The 11,021-nt window shown below is 44.7% G+C and overlaps 1 protein-coding gene across 1 annotated transcript in view; it reads left to right on the top strand.

The window, feature by feature from the left end:
- Positions 1-11,021, top strand: part of PGM5 (phosphoglucomutase 5) — a 68,097-nt gene that overhangs the window by 42,427 nt on the left and 14,649 nt on the right. The window contains exons 8-10 of the mRNA XM_015426096.1: positions 2,296-2,431; positions 5,592-5,775; positions 6,380-6,514. Coding sequence (XP_015281582.1) covers positions 2,296-2,431; positions 5,592-5,775; positions 6,380-6,514 — 455 coding nt within the window. The remainder of the gene's footprint in view (positions 1-2,295; positions 2,432-5,591; positions 5,776-6,379; positions 6,515-11,021) is intronic.

Genomic DNA, 11,021 nt, shown 5'->3' with positions numbered 1-11,021 from the left:
TTACTTTCAATTTCAGATGCTTCTCTTTCTCCGTCCTCTTCCCCGCCATCTTTTTCTCTTTGTTTACTTTAGCAAACTTTTTGAAAGTCTCTGAATATGCTCCTTAACGCTCGCACTTGCCTTGGTAAGTACTCCTTAGCAGTTTTAACCTTTTATGCTTCCGCTCCCCCCCTCAATCCTCTAAAGTCTATGCGTTTGGGAGGCGTCCCTCCCCCGCTCGCCTTATCTTCTGTTCCGTGGGGTGGGGGTAGGGAGCTTCTTTTCTTTTTAATCAATGCTTAATGACTCACGTTCATAATCGGTCCACAGACCTTGTTTACACTCCATTTCACGCTCGATCTCCTGTGCTTGCCCCGGTCAGCGTCACTTAGTCCATTTGGTCTCTCAGCATGAAGAACCATCAGAGCGGAGAGGTGCCTCAATTCTCCGGCATTACACCATCGAAGAGGCAACCTCTCAAAACCTCCATAGCCAGGGTCCCTTCAGCCGGGTCCCTGGGGGAGTAGTGAGCCTGCACACCCCCTCCTTCGGCTGGAGCACAGCTTCACCCCCGGAAGGTCCGGGAGGTGAGTCTGCTAGCGTGCCGCCATCAACCGGAAACCCCCTTAGTTATAACATCTTGATCATAATCTCTCAGTAATGTAAACACCTATATTTATAACAAAGTGTTGCCTGGTAAATAAAAGCAAAGGATGCTATAAAAGGACAAAGGGGGTTTGGAAATGTCTTACTTGGCTCTGTGTTCTCAGACTTGTTCCCTGGAAGCTGATCCTGGAGTTCAACCAATGCTATAGCAATTTCTTCCTTTTTTGTAGCAGCAGAAAGGGGTTTGTCAGATGAAATTAGGAAGATGTGGATATTATGAGTGATGCCTTGGCCTTTTAAAAAAGAAAGGGGCAGCAACAGCCTTCACACTCCAGGCTTCATCTGCAAACTTTTCTTCACCATTGAGAGAGCTGCACACATGATTTATATCTTTGAGTTAATCCTCTTTGGCAGTGGTAGGAATACATTTTAGGGTGTTTTTTTCTTTTTGTTTTGTTTAAACTCCAACTCCAAATTTATATGAGCAGCTATTGGCTCTCTGTGCAGTAACTTGAATAGGAAGAAGTCAAAGATATGAAATGACAACCATGAGGGGAAAGACTTGCTGACCTCCTCTAGAGACCCAAGGGCTGCAAGAAGGTTGCACAGCCTCCCTGGAGAAAGCCAGCCTGGACCCAGAAAACAGCCATAGGGAACTTTCTTTCCTCTTACCTGACAGAACATTTTATGTAACTCGCACTTGCCTGTATACTGCAAATGCGAGGGGAAGGCTACTTTGACCTGTGCCACTGACGAGAGGCCCAAGGGCTGTTGAGGTTTTCTTTTTCTCATTCTGTCACATTGTTTTTAGTTGTAAGCTGACTTGAGGATCATTTGCTCAAAAGCTGGTGTATAAGTCTTTAAAAGAGCGGTAATTTTGTAAATTTGCAATGCGTTTTAGATAATGACTCAACTCATAGTTGCCAAGGCATGTGAATGGGGGTGAAGGAAGGGATGGCAGGGAAGAACCAAGCTCTGTCACACAGGTTGCATATCCCCATCACTGCAGCTTCAGCCTGTTCAGATGCCCTTGATGGTAAATTCTAATTCTTTCTATACTTGAGAATATGATACTCCAATCAGGTTTGTTATGCATATACACATACAATCTAAACAGTTGAACCCACTGAATTAGAATAGAATTATAAACATAAAGGTCTCCCACTTGCTTATCAAACATCTTTGGATCATGTTTCTTAAAAATGTACCAGTTTGGTATAGTGGCTAAGTGCACGGACTCTAATCTGGGAGAACCGGGTTTGATTCCCCACTCCTCCACTCACACCTGCTGGATGACCTTGGACAAGCCATAGTTCTGGCACAGCGTTCTTGAAAACGAGCAGTTTCTGTCAGAGCTCTCTCAGCCCCACCCACCTCACAGGGTGTCTGTTGTGGGGAGGGGAAGGGAAAAGAGTTTGTAAGCCGCTCTGAGACTCCTTTGGGTAGTGAAGGGCGGGGTATAAATCCTGTCTCTTCTTCATGTGTATTAGCACAACTTCTAAATAACAGAGGCCAACAGATGTGCTATTTCAATGGAGTTCTTAGGCATGGGTATTCTGTCAATAGTCTGGACAACTTTATATTTTCCTGAAAATGTAGTCAAGACTGTGATCTTAATGACAATTATGAGACACTATGTTCTAGTGTCTTTATTCTCCATCTTCAGAATTTGTTTGATGTGTAATAAACACTTCAATATTTTTCCCTTAGGTTCTGACCACATCCGAGAGAAGGATGGACTTTGGGCTGTCCTAGTCTGGCTCTCTATCATGGCAGCCCGGAAGCAGAGTGTGGAAGAAATTGTCAGAGAACACTGGGCTAAATTTGGCCGTCATTACTACTGCAGGTAAGAATAGCAATATCTAGATATATGACCAATACACCATAGAGCAGTCTGCTGCTAACCTGGCAGCATTTCAAGTATACAGGTATAGTGGATAGTCTGCTACAGAGTGGTACAAACCCAAAACTGGTTCTCTGCTTAGTGCTAATGCAAACATTTCTCTTTAAGGGAAATGAAATGAAGTCCAATGAAGGCGGCTCACAACAAAATGAAACAAACCAGACAATTAAACCAAGTCAATAAAACAAATCATGTCAATAAACCAAAGCAATAAAACAAGCTAAGCCAATAAAATAAATAAGACCAAGCAATAAAAATATGCCAATATAAAACAGCCAATAAAAGCAACCCAGAGAATAAAAGAACATAAAACCAATAGAGCAGCCTAAAATTATATTGATAAAATGGGCTAGGAACAGACCATAAAACAGGTAAAAGATGGAACCCCTTTGTTAAAAGCCTGAGTAAAGAGAAATATTTTGGCCTGGAGTCCAAAGGAAAAGAAAGTAGACACCAGATGATCCTCAAGGTATGTGTGTATGTATGGGTGTGTGTGTAGAATTCCCTAAGACTCATGAGATCTCTTGTTCTCTTTCTCCTCGGTGCTTCCCAATTCTTCCAGGAATCTAGTACACTAGTTTCCCCATTTTAAGTATACAGGGGCACAAGTTAAACATGTCTTCTTCAAGTCAGATATATTTCTCCGACTGAATAAGGTGCAAGGGAGTTTATAGCAGGAAGGAGTGATGGTGAAAATAACTGGCTGCATGGTGCTTTCAATGGTACCCAATGTTGTTTAATATCTACATGCGCCCCCTTGCCCAGCTAGTGTGGAGTTTCGGACTGGGGTGTCATCAATATGTCGATGACACCCAGTTATTTCTGTTGATTGGTGGCCGGCCGGATTCCGTCCCAAGGAACTTGGCTGAGGATTTGGAGGCTGTGGTGAGATGGTTAAAATAGAGTCCGTTAAAACTGAATCCAGCTAAGACAGAGGTTTTGTGGCTGTGGGGGGGACGACCATGATTGGGTTGCCAACTCCTCACTCTTGAGGGTGTGCCTCTATCACTGGCACAGACCGTCAAGAGCCTGGGCATGACGTTGGATCCCTCCTTGTCTATGGAGGCCCGGGTTGCGAAGGTTGCCAAGCTGGCGTTTTCCCAACTGCGCCAGGTTAGGCAACTGGCTCTCTACCTCTCTCACCCCAACCTAGCCACAGTAATCCATGCAACGGTCACCTCCAGGATAGACTATTGTAATTTGCTCTACATGGGCCTACCTTTGAGCCTGACCCGGAAGCCCCAACAGGTCCAGAACGCAGCTGTGTAATTTGCTCTACATGGGCCTACCTTTGGGCCTGACCCGGAAGCACCAACAGGTCCAGAATGAAGCTGCACAGGTCCTTACCAGGACCCCTTGGACAGCACACATTCAACCTGTTTTGTGCAAACTGCACTGGCGTCCAGTGGCGCACCAGCTCAGGTTCAGGTTTTAACCTTCAAGGCCCTTAGTGGACAGGGACCTACATACCGTTGGGACTGCCTCTCTCAGTATGCCCACAGAACAGCGTTACGCTCAGGGAATAAGAACTTCCTGGTGGTCCCTGGCTTGAGAGAGATCCGGCTGTCCTCAACCAGGGCCAGGGCTTTTTCTGCCCTGGCTCTCACCTGGTGGAATTCTCTGCCAGAAAGCATCCATGCCCTTCAGGAACTACTACCTTTCAGCAGAGCAAGTAAGGCATTTGGTTGTGGACAGCGACGGGACAGTGCGACATCTGGCACTCTCATATACTTCCCCCATCCCTTGCAAACACCCCCCCCCCAAGGCTGGGGAATTGACTTTTCCCTGCCATCTTGGACTGTATATTGTTCTATTTACTGATCTGTTTCTGGGTAGTTTTAATGTTGGTTTTAATTTCAATTATTGTATTCTATTCTGTTGTAAGCTGCCCTGAGCCCTACTTGTAGGGAAGGGCGGCCTAGTAAATCTAATTAAATAAATAAACAAATAAAATTTACCTGTACAACTTTACAAAGAATTTAACCTCTGGGAGTGCCCATTGGGGAGTAGATGTTGTTATGGAACTCTGATCAAACCAATGTTCAGAGTTTCCTCCTTGGTCTGGAGCCTCGAATTTTTAGCAAGCTCAGGGGACTAGCAAAGATGTTAGTGTGTTATAGATTAGTGTGCAAGAAATTATTTTGTGAAGATGAAAGTGAAGGACTAACATCTGGATTGCTCCACCCATCCACATTTCCAGCAGTTTATAGTCCTGGTTCTCATGGCTCTGTTGGGCCTCAACAGATGTCGTAGCATTTGGTGAAATGTATTTCACTGTGCAAAAAATAATAATAAAAGAATAAAAGGAAATGTTCATCTCCCTGTAGTCATCAAAATACTGATTGTGGTTTTCAATGATTCCGCAATTAGCTTTAATTAAAAATACAATTAGCTTTAATTAAAAAATCAGCTGGCTAGGTGACCTATGGTAAGAAACAACAGAAAGAATAAAAATAATAGACACATTTCCCCCTCCTCCCCACTTCCTAGTTGAGATGTCTTTTTATTTTGTTTGACGTTAATTTGTTTTGCTTTGGTTCTCCACATCTGTTGTCAATAATACCTCCCCCTGTAAAAATTGGCTTGAAATGTCACAGTGGTGGAGTGAGCAATGACAGTGAGCTAACTCTTCTTGACTCCTCTACTCCTGTCATTTTCTAGACTAACTAAGGCATTGCTGTGGTTCCTCAGCAAGTAAAGGTCAAGTGTGTAAACACATCAGCTTCTGTCTTGGGGGAGGTAGGTCCAGAGAGGTCTGCCAGAGAAGAACAAGGGGAAGCTTGCTTGTGCTGGATGGGAGGGTAAATTGCTTTGCCAAGGTGTTGGGACACACAGTATTCCTCACAATCCCTTGCGTAGCACTGTGTTGGGACAGAAAGCAAACTTAGATCGACGATGTGTCATTGGCTACTTCTGTATTGGCGTGACCTCAGTTATTAGAATCCCAGCGCTGTTGATGCTAGTTTGGTCTCCAGGACCAAGCTGTTAAGACACTGTTTTCCAAATCTATTAAAATTTGGCTTTCCTTTTTCAAGTTTGCATTAACCTGCTGAAGTTCATGCTTCCCATGTTTCTTCTGTTCTCTTAATTCCTACATTACAAGGTTTGATTATGAAGCACTGGATCCTAGAACAGCATATTTTATAATGAGAGACCTTGAAGCTTTGATCACTGACAAGTCATTCAGTAATCAACAGTTTGCTGTTGGAAGCCACGTCTACACTGTGCAAAAAGCAAATAACTTTGAGTATGTGGATCCTGTAGATGGCACTGTGACCAAAAGACAGGTATGAAAGGAGACAGGTATGAAAGGCAAAGTTTTTTTTTTAAAAAAATCCACCTCAACAGAGTAAGACCAGTTTTGGGGAAACAGTTTGACATTTAGACTTTCATAAAGTTTCTGCTTTACTATAAAACATCATTCCCTGTTAAATGCATGTTAAATTGGAGTGAACATTCAGACTCATTCTACTTTAATCAGCTCACAGTCAAAGCAACTGCATAAGCTGCAAACTGGCTCAGACCTGTATTGATATAGAGCCATAATTCTTAGTCTTTTCAAGTAACATTAAAGAAATTTGTGGACCTCTCAGATGACAGTTGTACAATTAGTATCTGCTGACTGAGAAAATACATAAAAACAAGATGATCAAAATGGCAATGCTTAGTGTGCATATGGATTTGTGGGCCCTTTGCAGTGACTCTGCAGCCCCCAGGGGACCCAGCAAGTTGAGAATCACTGATACAGAATAATGTTCAAATGAAGGGAAAGGCACATTGGCATTCTTGCAATACAGCTATTTAGCTAGTAGAACAATGTTAAATGATATTAAGAAGTGATCAGTTTGAAAACAGTTGTTGCCACAAATACATTGAATTTTCTCTTTACAGGGGCTGAGGATAATCTTCTCAGATGCATCCAGGCTCATCTTCAGATTAAGCTCTTCCAGTCATGTGCGAGCCACTCTCAGGATCTATGCAGAAAGCTATGAAAAGGACCCCAGCAGCCATGACAGGGAGCCACAGGTAAGTGCAAAAGGAAACTGCATTTGGTTTGGGAAAAGCATTTGGTAGAAGAAGTCCTAGGGAGAGGGATATATGAGTTGGGCATCTCTCTGTGTAATCTGACACCCATGTACATCCTAAAGACTCCCTGTGTCTGCTGTGGGGGAGATCTCAGGCTGCCCCTGCATTGAATGAGTGCATCCAAGACTCGGGGGGAAATTCCTGAAAAGCCTGATTCATACATGCAGTTCTCTGATGTTAGGTTAGCTGCATTAGTGAATGAACTTGCCTGTTTTATGCGTTGTTGCAGTGATGAGTATCCTTTAAACTGCCTGCCTGCTAATAGCCAGGGATAATCGGTTGATGTTATCTGAATGGGACCTAATGGCTGGAAATCTCCCCTCCCCCACATCTGGAAAGTGGTAACCCTACAGCAAGGGGGAAGGGCAAAGTAGTGGTTCTGATTCAGTTTGAACTGGGAGATGGAGAGTGTTGAGTTTAGGTGAACTGGAAGGGAATGGAGGGGCAGGATTGCAAGGGTTTAAGAATTGGGCTCAGTTCAGAGATGACATGGAACAAACAGTGATCAAGGGGGGGAACGCGGGGGAACACAGTTCCCCCGGGTGAGGTGCAGGGGGCGGGGCACATGACGAAGCCCCGCCCCTGCTTCCGGCCGCCCTGCTTCCGGCCCTCATTCAGCCAGGAGGAAGCAGGAGAAGAGGGAGGGTAAGTTGCTTCCTCCCCGCCTCTCCCCACCCCTGCCTGCCTGGGGCCAGGGAGGGCCTTGACAGGGCTTCCTCACACTCCTGCTAGCCTTGCAGGTCCACCGCCGGGCCCCTGATGTCAGGGGGCGTGGCATATGCTAATGAGTTATGCTAATGAGTTCCCCTAGCTCTTTTTCTATGAAATGACCCCTGCATGGAACCAAGATCCAACTCACAAATGGTAAGTCTGATCCTGGTTTGTCTTTGACAAGAGCTACTTCTCTCTGCAACATGAGAGAATGTTGCCAAGAAACAAGCCAGGATGAAGCCAGGATATGTGCATTCATACATCTCCTGGTCCATGGGGTCGCGAAGAGTCGGACTCCACTGTGCGACTGAACAACAACAACAACATCGCCTGAAACCATGGTTAAGTCTCACTGTGATTAAACCACTTCCAGCTTTCAAAGGGTAGCTGTCTGCAGCTGAACCACTAGCTCCAGTAGCATCTGAGAGACCAACAAGATTTCTGAGTATTTATTTACTTTTATTATTATTATTTATGCCATGCCCTCCCCACAAGGGCTCAGGGCGGTTTACAGATAGGGGACTTTGTCAAAGCTCATGCCCTCAAAATCTTGTTAGTCTCTAATGTGTTCCTGGACTCAAATCTACAGTTTCAAGTTGTGGCTTCAGATTGTAGTTTGATGGTCCTAAATAAGCACAATGCATGGACTGGTCTGTGTTCAGACACTAGTAATAGTTTATTTAATTAAACCATGGTTTTTGCAAGATGTCTGAACTGAGCCTTGCTCTATTTGGGAATCCAGTGCAGGATCAGCAGTTTTTCTGACTTCTGTCATTGTACATGGCACATTACAAAACAACATGTACCTTGGTGGGGTAACCAATCTGTTGCAGCAAAAGCAACAGTATTTTTGAACCTTAATTATTTATTGTGAGATTTGTTGTGACACAAATTTTCATAGACTCAAGTCCACTAAATCAGGTGCCATGAAGTGAGCTCCAGTCCATGAAAGGGGATGACACAGTAAATCTGTCAGGCTTTAAAAACACAATAAGATTCTAGTCCTGTTTTATCCAGAGGAAGATAATCCTGCCTCTAGACCTCTCACAGCTTAAGGAATTTAAGAGTTTGAGTATGCTGAGCCTTAGCAATAGAGAGTGATTCCCAGGCTGAGCCCTAGCAAGATTCAAATTAAGCCAAAGGGCTAAACTATATGTGACATTAGAGATCTCTGGTTCAGTCTCCTAATGTTTTCTTAAAGGTAGAAAGTAACTCTGAGTCGGGGCTGTGCTTGGAGGGGGTGTTAATATTCTAATGTAAATCTCCCCTGGAGCTGCTGTTAACCATGTGAGGGGGGGCGGAGTTACCCATATTGTACATATACTTGTTTTCCCTTCTGTGGTTGATAGAAATCAGCTTGTCCCTGATGGAAACAGATTAAACTCCCATGCCAGCAGCAGCTTTTTAGCCTTTTGATTCATCTTTTGTGGAAGCAAGTACTGTAAATGAATAATATAAATTGTCAAGAAATCCAGTATGGGTGAATTTGCCATAAGTTATGTGTTATTTATTTAAAGAATTTACATGCCTGCTCACTAGAGACCTGGCTCAAGGTAAAAACAGAACCATAAAATCATAAATAAGGCTACAAATGTAAATATGCCTATTTGTAAGTAAATACATTTATTTATTTTGAAATGATATGTGCTGCCTCTCCAAAGAACCTGCTCAAGGCAACTTGAAAAGTAAAATGTGACAAAATCATTAAACAGCATGAAAATAATTGAAATTAACAAACCTTTAAAAACCTTTAAAAACCTAGACATAGAATAAACATAGCATAAAATATTTAGTACCTAAAATAATTCTCATAAAACAGTTTCAGTTAGACATTTTCTCAAGTAAGCATGGGCCATTTCCAGATAGCTTCTCTGCCCAGGGTTCAGTGCTGTTGGGAAAGCCCCCCCGCCCCGGTTACCAAACAGCACTCCCAGGGTTTTCCTGGCCTTTCTCCAGCCTTTCTCAAACCTGCTTTGTTCCGAAGTTTAGGAAAGACTGCAGTGTGGGTGGGGAAATTCAGACTTTCCAGCCCACATGGCAGCCATTTTTCCTGACCCCGGGGATTTAAAAAAAACCCCAACAGTGCTGAAATATAATTATATCAATTTATAACATTGTAACAGGTTCTCTGAATTATCAGGTTTCACATTTTTAGGTGTCTAGCCATTTCCCTTGTGCAAGAGAAGAGGCTATAATTGACCTTGCGACCTTGATCCGTGCCCCTCCTGGCTCATTAAGTGGGTCACGAGGGGTTTCAAAGTACTCTGCTGGAGATTATTAACAAGTCCCTCTTGGAGGGATGGTTCCCCGGAGCACTCAAGAAGGCGATGGTCCGCCCCCTCTTAAAAAAGCCATCCTTAGACCTAACCGAATTGGCTAACTATTGGTCGGTGTCCAATTTGCCCTATTTGGGCAAACTTATAGAGATGGCGGTGGCGTTACAGCTACAGGGCTTTCTGGAGGATGCTTCAGTCCTAGATCCCTTCCAGTCCGGCTTTCGCCCGGGTCATGGGACGGAGACGGCATTGGTCGCCCTGACTGATTATCTCCATAGGCATCTGGATCGAGGTGGTGTGGCGGCATTGCTGTTGTTAGATCTGTCGGCTGCATTTGATATGGTTGACCATCAGCTGCTGGCCCACCGCCTCGCTGACGTGGGGATTCAGGGGCTTGCCCTTCAATGGTTGGCCTCTTTCCTTCAAGGTCGGGGACAAAGGGTGGCGATAGGGGATCAGCGGTCCTGGAGGCACCCTCTTGAGTGTGAGGTGCCTCAGGGGGCGGTACTGTCCCCAATGCTATTTAACATCTATATGCGCCCCCTTGCACAGATTGCACAGAGCTGTGGGCCTCGGTGTCATCAATATGAAGATGACACCCAGCTCTATCTGATGCTGGGCGGCCGGTTGAACTCCGACCTAGTTGACCTCCATCAGGCATTGCAAGCTGTGGCTGTGTTGGATCCCCAAGCATCGAGAATAAATCCACGTTTTCAAGAAAAGCAAAATTTATTTCAAAGCATTGGAAAGACACTCAAACACGTTCTTTGTTAGAACTGACTACAAACAGTAAGGGCAAGCATAATAAAGGGATTTGAAACAGACACAGAACCAATGGGTCACTTTCCCGCTGGCGGGCGAGAGGAAACGGTTGCGCGCCCTTTCCCTGAGAACCAAGTTATCTCCAGACATATACAGGTGCAGTTCTCAGGCTCTAAAAGCAACAAGCTAGCAATGAAGCGAACTCCCACAAGACGACCTCCAGTTGTTTGGCTTATGCATTACAGCAGAGTACAATAACAGCTCACAGGCAGGGAAGGAGGGGGATGGGGAAACAACTGTACCGAAGTACCAGCAACACAGAACACCATGGCAGCTTGCTGACAGAGATCCGGAAGTCAAATCGGGAAAAGAAAGGGGACCACTGGATCTGTCGTTGCTGGGCGGGAGACCTCCCGGTTTGGTCGGGAACTTCCTGTGGAACTCACGAAGCATATAAGGGGCCCGAATATCCCCTTCTTCCACCCGTTCGCGGTGCTGGGGTCCGAAGTCCACCCATTCAATGAGATACCAGAGCTTACCACGTTTCACTCTAGAGTCAAGGATATCAGCAATCTCGAAATGTTCATCCCCTTCCAGAATAATAGGAGGAGGGGGGGTACCCGAAGGTCTCCAGGATGAGGAGCCAGGATCTTTTTTCAATAAGCTCATGTGAAAAACAGAGTGTAAGGCACGCAAAT

The sequence above is a fragment of the Gekko japonicus genome, unplaced genomic scaffold, assembly GCF_001447785.1.
Source record: "Gekko japonicus isolate JY-2015 unplaced genomic scaffold, Gekko_japonicus_V1.1 scaffold31, whole genome shotgun sequence".
Lineage (NCBI taxonomy): Eukaryota > Metazoa > Chordata > Lepidosauria > Squamata > Gekkonidae > Gekko > Gekko japonicus.
This window is presented reverse-complemented; position numbering and strand designations above follow the sequence as displayed.